The sequence below is a fragment of the Mesoplodon mirus genome (assembly GCF_964341445.2).
Source record: "Mesoplodon mirus genome assembly, chromosome: 12".
NCBI lineage: Eukaryota > Metazoa > Chordata > Mammalia > Artiodactyla > Ziphiidae > Mesoplodon > Mesoplodon mirus.
This window is the reverse complement of record NC_138988.1, coordinates 64,088,091-64,106,392: the sequence shown is the minus strand read 5'-3', so window position 1 is coordinate 64,106,392 and position 18,302 is coordinate 64,088,091. Positions and strand designations below refer to the sequence as shown.

The window sequence follows — 18,302 nt, the reverse complement described above, 5'->3', positions numbered from 1 at the left end:
AACACAAATAATCAATACTCAACAAATAATATTTGGATATTAAAATGGGTTTCTCAAATTGAAATTCTTTCCATTTTACTGTGATCACATGATATATAAATGAAGTATCTTTAATCCTTCCTCCTCAATTTCAGAGAATTAAAGTCAAGGTTCCCAATTGGCAGGAACATTTTCCATAAAACAGGGGAAAGAAAAAAAATTATTTATCTTCATTTGCTGTGGAAAGAAAAATGCCTCTTGTAGCTTAAGAAAAATATAAGAGCAACTTATTTTTTTAATCCTTTATTTTGTTCAGTTTAGTTTTGATTTTTGCCCCTCTCTACCTGGAAATGTTTGGATGGTTATTTGGTAAAGAAACATGTAACATACTGTTGTTTCATTATCTTCACTTGCTAAACTATGCTTAGGCTTGTTTTGATTACAAAAGTAATTTTCACTATAAAAATTTAGAAAGTACAGAAAAAGGGGAAAATTAAGATTTTAAATTACCTGCAAGCTTTCAATGAACACTTGCTGCTTCCTTCCATTCTGTTTTCCACATGAATTCATCCTAACATAATTATGTGTATTATGTGTAAATAAAATTTGTTTCCTGTTTTGTTAAATTAACATTACAGCCTGGGCACTTTCCAGTGTTACTAATATATTTTTAAAATACAGTTTCTACTTTATCTATGAAGCATAGCATTTCCATTTTCCATGAAACATAGTGCAACCTTTTCTCTTCTGTTTAAAATTAAAATGTTCTCAGTCTATGCTATGGTAACCAATAATACTTTGAAAAACATTTATATGTGAATCCTTTTCTAATTTTCTATATCTCTGATACTTCTGTAAAATAAATTCATAGATAAGCAGTTTCCCATCCTCTTGAACTGTATTCTTTTTAACATCTTTATTAGAGTATAATTGCTTTACAGTGTTCTGTTACTTTCTGCTGTATAACAAAGTGAATCAGCTATGTGCATACATATATCCCCATATCCTCTACTTCTTGTGTCTCCCTCACACCCTCCTTATCCCACCCCTCTAGGTGGTCACAAAGCACTGAGCTGATCTCCCTGTGCTATGCAGCTGCTTCCTGCTAGCTAGCTATTTTACATTTGGTAGTGTGTATATGTGAATACTACTCTCTCACTTCGTCCCAGCTTACACTTCCCCCTCCCTGTGTCCTCAAGTACATTCTCTACATCTGCATCTTGTCTTCATTCCTGTCCTGCCCCTAGGTTCATCAGAACCTTTTTTTTTTTTTAGATTCCATATATATGTGTTAGCATACTGTATTTGTTTTTCTCTTTCTGACTTACTTCACTCTGTATGACAGACTCTAGGTCCATCCACCTTACTACAAATAACTCAATTTCATTTCTTTGTATGACTGAGTAATAATCCATTATATATACATGCCCCATCTTCTTTATCCATTTATTGGTCGTTGGACACTTAGGTTGATTCCATGTCCTGGCTATTGTAAATAGTGCTGCAATGAACATTCTGGTACATGTATCTTTTTGAATTATGGTTTTCTCAGAGTATATGCCCAGTAATGGGATTGCTGGGTCATATGGTAATTCTATTTTTAGTTTTTTAAGGAACCTCCACACTGTTCTCCACAGTGGCTGTATCAATTCACATTACTACTAAAAGTGCAAGAGGGTTCCGTTTTCTCCACACCCTCTCCAGCATTTATTGTTTGTAGATTTTTTGATGATGGTCATTCTGACGGGTGTGAGGTGATACCTCATTGTAGTTTGATTTACATTTCTCTAATAATTAGTGATATTGAGCATCCTTTCATGTGTTTGTTGGCAATCTGTATGTCTTCTTTGGAGAAATGTCTATTTAGGTCTTCCACCCATTTTTTGGATTGCATTGTTTTTTGTTTTTTGTTTTTTTTCTGATATTGAGCTGCATGAGCTGCTTGTATATTTTGGAGATTAATCCTTTGTCAGTTGCTTTTTTTGCAAATATATTTTCCTATTCTGAGGGTTGCCTTTTCATCTTGTTTATGGTTTCCTTTGCTGTGCAAAAGCTTTTAAGTTTCATTAGGTCCCATTTGTTTATTTTTGTTTTTACTTGCATTTCTCTGGAAGGTGGGTCAAAAAGGATCTTGCTGTGATTTGTGTCATAATGTGTTCTGCCTATGTTTTCCTCTAGGGGTTTTAAAGGGTCTGGCCTTACATTTAGGTCTTTAATCCATTTTGAGTTTATTTTTGTGTATGGTGTTAGGGTGTGTTCTAATTTCATTCTTTTACATGTATCTGTCCAGTTTTACCAGCACCACTTATTGAAGAGGCTGTCTTTTCTCCATTGTATATTCTTGCCTCCTTTACCAAAGATAAGGTGACCATATGTGCATGGGTTTATCTTTGGGCTTTGTATCCTGTTCCATTGATCTATATTTCTGTTTTTGTGCTAGTACCATATTGTCTTGATTACTGTAACTTTGTAGTTTAGTCTGAAGTCCAGGAGCCTGATTCCTCCAGCTCCATTTTTCTTTCTGAAGATTGTTTTTTCTCTTCGGGGTCTTTTGTGTTTCCATACAAATTGTGAAATTTTTTGTTCTAGTTCTCTGAAGAATGCCATTGGTAGTTTGATAGGGATTATATTGAATCTGTAGATTGCTTTGGGTAGTATAGTCATGTTCACAATGTTGATTCTTCCAATCCAAGAACATGGTACATTTCTCCATCTGTTTATATTGTCTTTAATTTCTTTCATCAGTGTCTTATAGTTTTCTGCATACAGGTCTTTTGTCTCCATAGGTAGGTTTATTCCTAGATATTTTATTCTTTTTGTTACAGTGGTAAATGGGAGTGTTTTCCTCATTTCTCTTTCAGATTATTCATCTTTAGTGTATAGGAATGCAAGAGATTTCTATGCATTAATTTTGTGTCCTGCTACTTTATCAAATTCATTGATTAACTCCAGTAGTTTTCTGGTAGCATTTTTAGGATTCTCTATTTATAATATTATGTCATTAGAAAACAGTGACAGTTTTACTTCTTCTTTTCCATTTTGGATCTTTTTATTTCTTTTTCCTCTCTGATTGCCATGGTTAAAACTTCCAAAACTATGTTGAATAATAGTGGTGAAAGTGGGCACCTGTGTCGTTTTCCTGATCTTAGAGGAAATGGTTTCAGTTTTTCACCATTGAGAACAATGTTGGCTCTGGGTTTGTCATATATGGCCTTTATTATGTTGAGGTAGGTTCCCTCTGTGCACACTTTCTGCAGAGTTTTTATCATAAACTGGTGTTGAATTTTGTAGAAATCTTTTTTTGCATCTGTTGAGACTATCATATGGTTTAAATCCTTCAATTTGTTAATATGTTGTATCATATTGATTGATTTGCATATATTGAAGAATCCTTGCATTCCTGAGGTAGATACCACTTGATCAGGGTGTATAATCCTTTTATTGTGCTGTTGGATTCTGTTTGCTAGTATTTTGTTGAGGATTTTTGCTTCTATGTTCATCAGAGATATTGGCCTGTAGTTTTCTTTTTTGTGCGATATCTTTGTCTGGTTTTGATATTAGGTTGATGGTGCTTTCATAGAATGAATTTGAGAGTGTTCCTTCCTCTGCTATATTTTGGAAATGTTTGAGAAGGATAGGTGTTAGCTCTTCTCTTAATGTTTGATAGAATTCTCCTGTGAAGCCACCTGGTCCTGGGCTTTTGTTTGTTAGAAGATTCTTAATCACAGTTTCAATTTCAGTGCTTGTGATTGGTCTGTTCATATTTTCTATTTCTTCCTGGTTCAGTCTTGGAAGGATGTACTGTTCTAAGAATGTGTCCATTTCTTCCAAGTTGTCCATTTTATTGGCATATCTTGCTTGTAGTAATCTCTCATGATCCTTTGTATTTCTGCAGTGTCAGTCATTACTTCTCCTTTTTCATTTCTAATTCTGTTGATTTGAGTCTTCTCCCTTTTTTTCCTGATGAGTCTGGCTAATAGTTTATCAATTTTGTTTATCTCCTCAAAGAACCAGCTTTTACTTTTATTGATCTTTGCTATTGATACCTTCATTTCTTTTTCAGTTATTTCTGATGTGATCTTTATGATTTTGTTCCCTCTGCTAACTTTGTGGGGGGGGGGGCTGTTCTTCTTTCTCTAATTACTTTAGGTGTAAGGTTAGGTTGTTTATTTGAGATTTTTCTTGTTTCTTGAGGTAGGGTTGTATTGCTATAAACTTCCATCTTAGAACTGCTTTTGATGCATGCCATAGGTTTTGGGTTGTCGTGTTTTCATTGTCATTTGTTTCTAGGTATTTTTTGATTTTCACTTTGATTTCTTCAGTGATCTCTTGGTTATTTAGTAGCATATTTTTTAGCCTCCATGTGTTTGTATTTTTTACAGTTTTTTTTCCTGTAATTGATATCTAGTCTCATAGTGTTGTTTTCAGAAAAGATACTTGATACAATTTCAATTTTCTTAAATTTACCAAGGCTTGATTTGTGACCCAAGATATGATCTCTCCTGTTGAATGTTCCATGAGTATTTGAGAAGAAATTGTATTCTGTTGTTTTTGGATGGAATGTCCTATAAATATCAGTAAGTCCATCTTGTTTAATGTGTCATTTAAAGCTTTTGTTTCCTTATTTATTTTCATTTTGGATGATCTGTCCATTGATGAAAGTGGGGTGTTATAGTTCCCTACTATTATTGTGTTACTGTCAATTTCCCCTTTTATGGATGTTAGCATTTGCCTTATGTACTGAGGTGCTCCTATGTTGGGTGCATAAATATTTCCAAATGTTATATCTTCTTCTTGGATTGATCCCTTGTTCATTATGTAGTGTCCTTCTTTGTCTCTTGCAATAGTCTTTATTTTAAAGTCTATTTTGTCTGATATGAGAATTGCTACTCCAGCTTTCTTTTGATTTCCATTACATGGAATATTTTTTTCCATCCCCTCACTTTTAGTCTGTAGGTGTACATAAGTCTGAAGTGGGTCTCTTGTAGACAGCATATGTATGGGTCTTGTTTTTGTATCCATTCAGCCAGTCTATGTCTTTTGGTTGGAGCATTTAGTCCATTTACATTTAAGGTAATTATCAATATGTATGTTCCTATTATCACTTTCTTAATTGTTTTTGGTTTGTTTTTGTAGATCTTTTCCTTCTCTTGTGTTTCCTGCATAGAGAAGTTCCTTTAGCATTTGTTGTAAAGCTGATTTGGTGGTGCTGAGTTCTTTTAACTTTTGCCTATCTGTAAAGGTTTTAATTTCTCCATCTAATCTGAATCAGATCCTTGCTGGGTAGAGTAATCTTGGTTGTAGGTTTTTCCCTTTCATCACTTTAAATATGTCCTGCAACTCCCTTCTGGCTTTCAGAGTTTCTGTTGAAAGACCAACTGTTAACCTTATGGGGATTCCCTTGTATGTTATTTGTTGTTTTTCCCTTGCTGCTTTTAATATTTTTTCTTTGGGTTTAAGTTTTGATATTTTGGTTAGTATGTGTCTTGGCGTGTTTCTCCTTGGATTTATCCTGTATGGTACTCTCTGTGCTTCCTGGACTTGATTGACTCTTTCCTTTCCCATGTTAGGGAAATTTTCAACTATAGTCTCTTTAAATATTTTCTCAGATCCTTTCTTTTTCTCTTCTTCTTCTGGAACCCCTATAATTCGAATGTTGGTGTGTTTAATATTGTCCCAGAGGTCTCTGGGTCTGTCCTCAATTCTTTTCATTCTTTTTTCTTTACTCTTCTCCCTGGCAGTTATTTCCACCATTTTATCTTCCAGCTCACTTATCCATTCTTCTGCCTCAGTTATTCTATATTGATTCCTTCTAGAGTATTTTTAATTGCAGTAATTATGTTGTTCATCACTGTTTGTTGGATCTTTAGTTCTTCTAGATCATTGTTAACTGTTTCTTGTGTTTTCTCCATTCTGTTTCTGAGATTTTGGAGCATCTTTACTCTCATTACTCTGAATTTGTTTTCAGGTAGGTTACCTATTTCATCTTCATTTACTTGGTCTTGTAGGTTTTTACCTTGCTCCTTCATCTGTAACATATTTTTTGTCAATTTTTTTTTTTTATGGGTGGTGCTGTATTCTTGTCTTACTGGTTGTTTGGCCTGAGACATCCAGCACTGGAGTTTGCAGGCCGTTGGATAGAGCTTGGTCTTGGTGCTGAGATGAGGACCTCTGGGTGGCCTCACTCTTATTGATATTCCCTGGGGTCTGAGGTTCTCTGTTAGTCCAGCGTTTTGGACTCAGAGCCCTCACCACAGGAACTCAGGCCAGACCTCTGGCCTGGGAACAAAGATCCCGCAATCATGTGGCCGGCGAGGTAATGGTCCCTGAAAGACATGGACATCCAAGTCACTGGAACCGCCTGGATGATGCATGGCAATGGGGTCCAGAGTTGCCAGAAGGGCCGAGCAGTGGCCTGGGGAGCACAGGGTGGCCTGGTCTCCTCAGAGTCAGAGCCGTGCCGTCTGCATTGCCTGCACTGCCCAGAGTGCCAAGGACTCCACTTGGGCTTGACAGGCATCTGCACCCCGGATTCATGTCTGAGGCCCCTTGAACTGTATTTTAAAGGAGAATTTAACTATTTATCTAAAACTTGGGTTTTCAGGGACAAGTTCACAGATAGCTCCAACTGATCATAAGTTGGGTGGTGTTCATTTCATTACTGGACTTAATAATGTACCAATTCCTTTCATATGGATCAAAGATCAGCTAATTTTTTATTAAGGAAAGTCACCTAGCATCATTTTGCTTACTTTTTCTTAACATAAACAGTTGCAAATGGTAGCTACTGTTATTATAGTAACCACCTACTTTTGGTTACCCTTTGTGTACAACCCTCTAAATCCTACTAAAATAGTTGTGCCTATTAAGCTGTTAACTGATATATTTATTAAGTATCAACTCTGGTCTTTGCCTTGTGATAAGCACCAGTCTTTCCCACATCATTTGAAATATTTTTATTGTTCTGAAATACTTATTTTTGCTTTTATTTTTGTCTATAGATTTTTAAACTGAGACTCCAAGATGTACATCAATTTCCCCATGTGGGAATTCCAAAGACCCTGCTCTTATTACTATATGCTACCATTTTCTACAAAGGCTTTGAAATCCTACAGAGAAACCTGAAATACACTAAGAGGCGTATGTGCTGTTTCTATATCTTCTGTCCCTTAAATGTCTTTCTTTGGCAGAGAAAGTGGAGTGTAAAAAGGGGATCCTAGATTTACAGACAATAGCACAGCACAAGGTTGCATTTTCTTACACTGTGGATTAATGAACCACTGGCAGTGGATGACTGCCTTTGTCAAAGATAAGGAAGGCATTTTGCAAGAGATTCTCCCACCTGGTCAATGATACATAAAATTGAAATATACAGTATGCATGTGTACATTTGTATGTTTCAGATATTGAAGCAAATAATTGGGGGAAAATATTCCATACCCATTACCAAAAACAAACACACAGAAGACAATAGGTATAGCATAACCCTACAGGAGAAAATCATAATTCAACAAAAACACTTAATAGTAAATGTTCAAAAAATATGAACTTGGTAGAATTGAATTAATATTGAATTGAATTTACTGAATTAAAAATTTCAAAATAATGTTCATTAAATTGAGTAGAATCCTATCCAATCTCTACCACACTAGAGTCTGGAATAGTAGAGTGAGACAACACCAATCAAAGAGATACATGTACTTTATATTTTAGAAATCATTTTCAAAGATTTAGGAAAAATATCAGTGAAATTCTGGATCTTAGAGTAGATTAAGTACACGTGTTAAAGTGAGTAAAGTCTTAGCCAAATTATACTCAAGAATACTCAAAGAGCAGGCAGATGGAGTTGTAGAAACATTGAGAATAATATGTATAACATCAGTTATAATTAGAGAAATACCAAAGTTTCAAGATAGACAAATGTTCCATTTTTAGAGAGAAATGAAATTTCCCAAAATTATGAGATTTGATTAAGCATCAATACTCATAAATATTTCAAATGTATTATTAATAAAAATCAGCATGGGTTCATTCATAAATAAATCCATATATTATTATCAGTGGGCTCTTCTATTAGTCCTTTATCCTCATCATTGTTATTATGTTTTAAATTATGTAACTGTAGTTAACATACTTAGAAAATAGAGTGAAAAAAAGCTCAAAGGGTAGCTAGTTCAATGGATGACATTCAAAAATATCCTGAGCAAATAGAACAATGGACCTAAATAAAAGTTAGGACTTTTAATTGTGATCAGTGTAAATGTCTATATTTACTTTCAAACAATTAATAAATAAATAAGGGCCTGGTGTACAAACAGTTCCTGTAAAAAATACTTGGTATGTTGAATAACCAAGTACAAATTCAACTTTCATAAAAATATATTGTGAATGGTCAAGAGGTAAGATAATTCAAGTATTTTAGGATATGTTCATGGAAGAAGTATCCCATTCATGAGTAATGATAATTTCAAAACTGTATCAAACAAATTCATAGTGCTGAGGCTAAAAAAAAAAAAAAATCACTTAAGACACCATCCCTTCTTTAAGGAGCTCACCAGCCCAAGTGTGGAAACAGATGCAGAAAAGGAGAATTATAAATAAAATATTTGTTAGCTATGGCAATATAATTAAATGGTATTTGGAGCATTATTTTCAATTCTAGTCATTTAATTTTAAAAGACACCCCCATTATTTAGTATTTAAAAGAATAATGTAGTACGTCAGGCCCTGTCCCTGTGAGAAAAAAATTAGTATCCTCATTTTATAAATGGAACCACAGGATTGAGATTTAAAACAAAAAACAAAAAATTCACCCACAGACAAATAGCTAGTACGTGTTAGAGCTGAGAAAAGAACAGAAATCTTTCTGCCTTGAAATTAGTGCTCTTAAAATAACAGTGTACCGAGATCAGTATTTATTAAGGTGTGTCCTGCTAAACCAGTGTTTCATAGGATATTAAGTATTACAGACCTAAAGAAAAAGATTCCATAGTCGAATAATTTTGAGGAAGACTAGGAAAAACCAAATTGACAAGTTTCTTTACCATAAAGACCTTGCAAGACTTTACTATTCTGATATGCATGGTGAATCTCCTAAAACACGGTCTAACAAGTAGACTTTTCAAATGCTTTTGACCCCAGAAGCTTTTTATTCTTTTTCTTCATTGAGTATTGTGAGGGGCTAGTGTTCCATGGAACACCCATTGAGAAATCCTACTCACTAGAAGACCAAGAAAAATCCAAAGGCCAGGAACTAGAAATATTCAGTAAAGAGAGAAAGAGGTCTTAGTGAGCTCATGACAGCTGTCTTTAAATATTTATCTCATCAAATAAGAACATAGTATTTCATCAAAGGGAAAATCTAGATTTAATGAATGGAAGACAAATTTCACCTCAATATAACATTCCAATAAGAATTTTCTTCAAAAATGTAAGAGCTGTCCAACAAAAGTGCTAATCATTTGTAAAAGGTGTTACCCAAGCAATTTCTGCACTGGTCTGAAAACACCACTAAAGTCCCTTTCTAATTCTTATATGTGATGGCTCATTTGCAGTAATTATCAGCTGAGGTTTTCATACATTTAGTATTTCAGATTCTCTGTCCATTTTTGTACCATTTTGAATTAAGCGTTTTATAGACAGAAGACATACAGGTTAACTGTCAGAATCTATTGCAAATACAATGTCTTCCATCAAAATCCACATAACACTGCACACAGTTTACACTATGCCAGGGAAAAATTAAGCCACTCTTCTCCAGTTTAGAAAACAACAAGTAATTTAAATCATCTTAATTATAAATTTCATATGTGCAGAATAAAATAAAACTTTTCTCATTTACAAAATGAGGTGAAGGGCCTGAAAATCACATACAGGGGAGCATGAGACCGTCTAGCACACAGATTGGTGTAAGGAGTAGGAAAAAGCTGTGAAATGTACAAGACACGTTTCAGATCAGTTACATGTATCTTTCATGTGTCTATACCTGGCTTGATGCCATTACACTCAAAGAACCATGATTTGATAGACCACGTGGATTATCAATGGATTTTACTACAATGTAACATTTATTTGCTAGGATAATAAGTCAGATATAAATTTGATACCTATTTGTGTATTCCTTGATGATCTGATATATGCTAATCTTAATTGTTTCATTTTCAAATCGGCTGTTGCTCCGGTCCTTATATATCCTGAATTCTGCTGCTGTCACTGCTTCTCCATGAGGAATCTGAGTAAGATCAAACCGGAATTCTTTGTAATGCCTTCGCTGGTGAGAAAAATCCTTGTCTCTTTCAACTGAAAAAAAAAAAAAAGGAAGTAAAAAGTTAGGCCTTTATAAAGTATGGAAATTAATGGTAAATTCTTTCACTTTGAAAACAAACAAGCAGGATGTTATAAAACTGGGAAAACATAAAACCACAGACTCATATGTGTTTCCAGTTGAAGGAAATTCCACAAAGCAACAGCCTTTAGTTCAAAAGCAATATAACCTCTGTGGTTTTATACAAATTCCTGGCTCCTAAATGGAAAGGTTATCCAAAAATGTTTTTAAAAGTGAAGGTTGTAAAGTTATTACTAGTGTGTATCAAGTACCAGAACAGAGAAGGGTTCATACAGGAATTAGCATTCTGTGATAGAAAGCTCCAGAGTTCCAGGTGAAGTCAATGGTGAGATTTAGCACAGTCGAGGGAGGAAAGTCAGAAGGAGGCCCGAGGAGCTGCTGGCACAGTGGGGCTGTGTTTATGAAATTTTGGAGGTCAAGGAAACAAAACAAATGCATTTTCACAAAAAAGATTGTTTCTAAAGTGTCTTCCCAGGAGACGTTTTTCCTCCTTTTAGCAAATGCAAAGGTCTACCTTTTTTAATGCACTTTCATTAGTTCTTATAGATTATTGAGTACAACCTCCCCAACCCGTGGTGCAGCATCCAGTTTCCCAAAGATCTCTGCTCTTATGCAAATTTGAGAGAGAAACATATTTCCGCCTTCAGCAACCTTCCTACAAAATGAGGTCAGAGAAATTTTCCTCTTGGGAATATTAAGGAGTGTTGAGAGATTCAGGACAGTGTCAGGCATATCATTACATAATCCAGCTTTGTAAAATGATGTATGATTGGATACAGTCTATGCTTGTTACTGACCAGTGTTCTTGGCCTTTCCTAATCAATAGAAATTGATAAGAGGCCAGACAATAAATTCAGTCAAGGCTTTATTGGGGGCCCTACTATAGCAGGGGGGAGCAAAAACAAGAAACAGGTTCCCTTGCTTGCTCCCAAGTTGGGGCAAGCTGGTTCCTTATATGGGGTGAGGGTAGGGGTGTGTCCAGGAGTTGGGCCAGAGGGTGGCTTGCCCACCCCTTATATGGTGTTGTGTGCAGGGGGCATGCACAGAACCTTGCTTCTGCTTCTGACACCCTGTTTTTGCTCCAGGCTCTTCGGAGGTGGCAATTGGGTTTTTGGCCTTTTTGTATCTTGTTGTCCATAATTTGCCCCAACTGCTCATGAACGCAACCATATTTAGTCCCTTATAGTTTCTTTGTATTTTATTGCTTGAGGAGAGATGTTTGTCCAGGTGCAAGCACTGCAGCAAAGGGTCCCAGGTCCCAGGTCACAGCCTGTCTCATGCTGGGTACCAAAATCTTTCTTAAGGAACCACCTATTAAAAGGGTTCATTTTTAGTAATGCAATATCATTTGATGGAATTAAGTTTCTCAGTGCTAGTAGGTTTCTCAAAATCTCAGTTACCTCAGATAATATAGGACAGATTACAAAAAAAAAAAAAATTCACTGCAAAGCATTGTGTTCCAAGTGTCTCACAAACCTACAATATTTTTTAAAAAATATATCCAGTGACATTTCATTGCTGAAATGTTGTTACAAGAAGATAAAAGATGTATGTTATATAAACAATTCACAATGTTCAAAAATTGGATTAAGACACAAAAAATATATTTAGGAGGTTAATTGAAATGATACCAACACTGCTAAAAATATATGAAACTTGGGATCCTTAACTAGAGGACGGGTCAAGATTAAGGAAGAGAGAAGGCAATCATGATCATCGAGGAGTGATTTTTGGGAACCCAGGCTGCTGGACTCCTAAATTCTAGTACCAGACAGGGCTCCATGTCTGAGAGGAAGTTCATGACAAAGGAACCCACAATTCCTTGCCTTCATCCTCCAATATAATCTCTGGTTTATTTTCTCCAGAGGAGTAGGAGATGGTTTAACAGAGCTAGGAGCTCAACCCCACCTCCATCTCAGATGATACCTACACAAGCAAAGAGGAAAATGTAAGCTACACCTGGAGACATTTCCCTCCCATGGACTTGGTGAGAATGGTGCTCTCAGGCTGCCTGGTACACCAACACCACCTCCCATGACTCATGAGGTTTTGTTTTATTTAAGTATCATTACCTTGGTCCTAAGAGAGGTCCATTCCCCTGGAGAGATCATTAATTAACTTTCCCTAAATAAGGAGGATGACTGCATTCTTCAGATCCTATTTTGGTCCATAATTTAAACCTCTTTTCTGTCTGAGCTCCAATTGGCAGTAGTGTCGACTGCTATGAACGGGTCTCCATCTCCAAAGTGTAAGGACAGAAAATACCTACAAACTGGATCTCTAATAACTAGAGTGTATGTATGAATATTAAAACTAGCCACAACTCTTGTTTACAGAAAAACTACATTTTTAAAAAAAGAATCAATTTTATTTATTTATTTATCTTTGGTTGTGTTGGGTCTTTGTTGCTGCATGCAGGCTTTCTCTAGTTGTGGCGAGCAGAGGCTACTTTTCGTTGTGGAGCACAGGTTCTAGGTGCACAGGCTTCAGTAGTTGTGGCACGCGGGCTCGGTAGTTTTGTCTTGCAGGCTCTAGAGCGCAGGCTCAGTAGTTGTGGCGCATCGGGCTTAGTTGCTCAGCAGCACGTGTGATCTTCCCAGAGCAGGGCTCAAACACATGTCCCCTGCATTGGCAGGGAGATTCTTAACCACTGCGCCAACAGGGAAGTCCCAACAAAGAACTACATTTAATTCACTGTAAACTTGTCTTTTCTGATCCTAATTTAAACAAAGTAGATGACATCATGAAACAGTATTTAAATAGAACTGCTCTAAGCCTTTTATTGATATTAACATATTACGCTTCATAACAACCTATGAGGTAGGTTCTATTATCATCCTCATTTTGAAGATGAAGAAACTGAGGAGGCAGAGAAAAGAAATACCTTGCCAAAGAATTTGAATCCAAGCATTTGATGCCACCAAGCTATGGTTCTTAAATGCCAGGATAGGCTGCTTCTGCTTAGAAACTACTACTTTGTCCTAATTTACTAAGTATTTATGCTTTAATAAAGATCTGATAAAGTAGGAGTTTGGGATTAACAGAAACACACTACTATATATAAAATAAGTAAACAACAAGGACCTATTGTATAGCACAGGGAACAATACTCAATATTTTGTAATACCTATAATGAAAAAGAATATATATATAATATATATTAATATATGTATGAATCATTTTGCTGCACACTTGAAACTAACACAACGTTGTAAATGAACTATACTTCAATTTAAAAAAAAGAAAAAGACACGGAAGAGTGATCTGAAATCTTGCATTCATAAGTCCAAAATCCAAAAAGCTATGAAAGCTGAAAATTTGGCTTCAACTTCATTTGGCAGAAGAACTGGAAATTAACTGATTTGAGGTGACTTTAAAGTCCCTATTTATCTCACTTTATCTTACTGGTTTGCTGCAGAAATGTTCCCGGTGTTTGACTGGGAACTGTCCCAGACTCTGCTTGAGGAGTTCCATACTTTATGATCTAAGCATTCATCAGTCATTCAAAAATATATATCCTCTATTCTGAAAGTCAATATTCAAAATTTTAAGTGATAACAATCATTATTCAATTTTTCATTAACAATCAATTTTATATTTGAAATTTAGACAAAAATAACTATAGTCTTGGACATAAGGGCTTTGACATGAGTTAGGGTCCAATCTAAAGCATGCACCTGCGTAATGCAGATGAGTATTGAATTCATATTATGTAAAGTCATCTACTGTTCTGGAATCCCCTGTGAGATGTTAGTGTAATAAAGTGGAAAGCTAGAATTTCAGCTGTTATTATAAAATTTCAGCTTTCTAATCCAGGCTCTTTAACCTAACCCCTTAAGGGGAAAGATTTTCAAAGAGTTTAATCAAATTTTATATTAAACACACCACACAGAATAAAGTTGTAGTGCAGATTTGTCCAGTGATTCAAATTCCTATATCCTACTGCTTTGAATTATAATTGCTCTGGTAAATTCCATGGGACATGTTGCAGTGAGTAATGGAATAAAAATAGTACTTATATAGCCTTGCACTCCTAATCGTGGTCACAAATATTCACAAGGTAATCTCAGTTACCTAGGGAGGTGTCAAATATTAATATCCCTGACTTAAGAATAAGAAATTGGGTGATAAAAAAATGAAAAAATAAAATACATTTATGCCAAAAAAAAAACATTGGGTGATGACAGCTAGGCGGTAACAGATGTCTGTCTTCTAAAGCTCATTGTAAATCTTTGTTTAATGTCCATACCACCTACATAATGACATCCTACTTAGAGACTAGTTCGTTGTTAGTACAGGTGACCCTTGAACAGTATGGGGTCCTGAAGAACTGACTCCCTGTGCAGTCAAAAAATCTGCATATAACTTTGACCCCACAAAAACTTAACTACTAATAACCTTACTGATAACATAAACAGTTGATTAACACATATTTTGTATGTTATGCATATATCTACATATATGTTATGCACTCATGACATACCTAACTTTTTTTAATTTTCCTGATATCTCTAGGTTATGCTGTTCATGTCTGAGTTTTTTCAAATTGCTGCAAATCTTCAAAGAATCTTCCAATATATTTATTGAAAAATATCTGCATATCAGTGCACCCGTGCAGTCCCACCCTTGTTGTTCGAGACTCAACTGTATATTCAAACAATGTTAATCAGCAATACACAAAAATGTGGAGAACAGGTGGAGAAGCAAGGGTTTGATCACTGGTGTGTAATTGGCATCTAACACAATACAATGCCTGATCCGAAGAAATCTTCTAATAAACATTGGTTGAATGAAAGACTATGAACAGATCAAAAGCTGGTTCTGTCTTTTCACTCAGCACCATCCTGTTGCATTTCCCATTGATTGAGGGCATGATAATTTATTTAACTCTCATTTGGGAGGGCATGTATTTTATTTAATACTCACTTATGTCCATAAGTTTCTATTACTTGCTCAAGAGCCCACAACCTATAATTGGGAGAGAAGAGATTTCAGCCCAGTGTCAAGATTTCAACTCCCAAAGCCCTCAACAGCACGACTCTGTGTGTTTGTTTGTTTTTTCTGGATGTAGTTTTGTTTGTTTTATCTAATTATCCCTCAGGAGAGTTGATATTTCAATGCTTACATTGTCCTCTACGAGATGCTCCTACCCTACAGAGGATGCCTTACATTCTGGACTCTGCTTCTTCTAGAACACATTTCCTCCGATCTTTATCTTAGCAAAAGTCGTATCATAGTCACTTATTTAATACTGATTCCATGTCTTATCTAAGAAAATATTTATGAATAAGCAAGTGATTGTATTCATGACCTGAATTAGCATTATATAATATCTCTATTAGCATGCAACTTTTCCTACAACTATATTTTAAAAACAACACTACCAAAACAGATGAAAGAGAACATATACACACATTTCATATTCCTTAGATGTAAGCTTTTATAGGAGCTTTCTTTACCTTGTTCATATTGTGATGATTTTATATATTAAATATATAATGTTTCTCCATAAATTACAGTGTGCTGTATAACACATTACAATTGTAAATGGCTTGAGAAGCTTAAAACATAAACAAATAAACAAATAGAAAAAAATAATTAAAATGTATACTATTTGGGGGTTTTGATTCATAGTGTTTTAAATATTTGGACCTTTCAATTCATTTTTTCATTTCTATGTTACATCAACAAAACCATGTGTGAGTTTTCAAAACATCTTTATTATCATTTCTAATAAAATCTGTGTTACCAGATTAAAATCTTCCAGACTCCATAAAAGTCATAATTACATTCCTATTTACTGGTAGAAGAGATCTCCTCATTCGCAGACAAGACAAAGAAAAACAAAGTGAAACAAAACAAAACAAAAAAGCAGAAGGGTGAGCTCACTCAAGCCAGACCCAGACTTGTCCAAGGAGATAAAATGACACAAGGGTTAAAACAGGCTGAGACCAAGAGGTTAACACTTGTCTCTGGTGGAGACAATTTCCTCATCCCATACCATAGACAACATTTCTCCCACATGAAGTGGAAAAGAGAGTTTAGGAACAAATATAACTAGATTTAAAACACACATCCTGTATCAGTTGATTCACCTTTGAAAACTGCACTTAAAAAGAGAACACATGTATATGTATAGCTGATTCACTTTGCTATAAAGCAGATACTAACACGCCATTGTAAAAAAAAAAAAAAAAAAAAAAAGAGAGAACACAACCACCTGCCCAGACAGCTATTTTCATATCTGCTTACATACCTAACCAGATCAACAGGCTGTATTTTGCCAAACAGCCATGAAAACATGACACTGATGCCTTGCACTCGTCTCCCCCTGTCATTTATGATACATGCATGTTTTGAAGGTCGTTACATGTAAACCAGTGACTATCATCATAAATTAAACAAGTCCATCAACACAGGGTTGTTTATTTACCTGAGCTGATAGTGGCCCACAGTGCTCTCTACAAAAATTAAAGAGTTGCTTTCTGCATATATATACACACCGACTTACAGAAAATAAACCATCAAAAATCAGCAAAATTGATACAGCTTACCACTCAAAACATGATCATAACGATGGTAGGGAATGTACCTCCTTCTGTTTCCAGGAAGCAGGTTTTGTGTCTTCCAAACATTTCCATCTATGAACCAGCTAGAACAACTGAAAGGTCACCTACACTGACAGAACCAGAGAATGAATTTATTTTTATAGTTTGGTTTTTTTTTAAAGTGGCAACATCAAAGCATACAAGAGGTAAAATATGAATCAGAAGACTCGCATTCCATGAGTCATGGGCTGAGAGTGAAAAGAAACAGGATCGCCTTTATAGAAGCACCAAACTACATTCTAAATGCTCTAAATTGCCAAAGTTCTGCAAAGATTAAGCTTCTTGTGTTTAAAGACAAGACGTACGTTGAAGCCTTTTATTGTTGAGATATAACTTAACAGAAGTTAATGACTGATGGCAGTCTCTTTTTTCCAAACAGACACCTCTCTGAATGACTTTATCATAAGCAGAAATTGGATAGAAATGTCCTGACTAAATATTTTGCTGTCTACAGTATCTGAAGAGTAGAACTAATTAACAGAGGATTGCAGTTTTATCTATTTAGTGATTTATCTGCTGTCTTAAGGGGATGCATCCATGGGCAATCAGTCTTAATCTCCCACACAAGGGCTGTAACTTGGAAGATTCAAACAGAATCAGTAGCTGCAAGACAAAGATAGCGTTTTCCCAGGAGTGCAGCCAGCTGTTGAAAGAATACAGATCATTGTTTGCTGCTGAGTGCAAAAAATCATTAAGAGATTACTCATAGAATTATTACTTATCTGTGTTACATTTTAAAGTGAAAGAAAGAAAGCAAAATTATCCTGTGACTACCAAGATGTCTCCACAAGAGACTACCAAGACCCCGCAAGGCATCTTTCACTGACTAGTCCACTGAGAAACATAAACTTGGTCTTATAAAGGTCTATTCATTGGTCAGTGAATGCACATGTTACATGTTTCTTTGAAAGGATAACCATCCCAGAGAGTGTGGTAAACTCCAGATTCCAGAAACCCTAAGAGCCTCTTAATACCACAGCCATGTGTGACTTGAAAAAGGGAAAATTGTCCGCCGGAGTGGTTTGTTTCAAAGAACAATTTCAATTGACTTTCGAACGTCCTGTACTTGAAATACTCTTGCTGGTATTCATAAATGCTTCATGAATACAGTTTTATAAGGAAGAAAAATTGCAAAAGAAAGGTGAGATGGTTAAATAATTTAAATGTAATCCTATGATAGCTAAAAAAATTGATTTCCTGAATCAATTAAATACACAGCACATAATTTTGAAATTTATAAAATTGAATTAATGATCCAATAGTTATATATTATTTTGGCTTGAAAAACATGAGTGATTTAGGGACACAAAGAATTAAGTCTTAAAGAGAGCAGACTTGTGGTTGCCAAGGGGGAGGGGGCTGGAGGAGAG

At 35.4% G+C, this 18,302-nt stretch overlaps 1 protein-coding gene across 1 annotated transcript in view; it reads right to left on the bottom strand.

Annotated features, from left to right (window-relative positions):
• Positions 1–18,302, bottom strand: part of BMP5 (bone morphogenetic protein 5) — a gene marked incomplete at its 3' end in the record, with an annotated part of 118,094 nt that overhangs the window by 51,016 nt on the left and 48,776 nt on the right. The window contains exon 2 of the mRNA XM_082639867.1: positions 10,086–10,278. Within this exon, the coding sequence (XP_082495993.1) occupies positions 10,086–10,278 (193 nt within the window). The remainder of the gene's footprint in view (positions 1–10,085; positions 10,279–18,302) is intronic.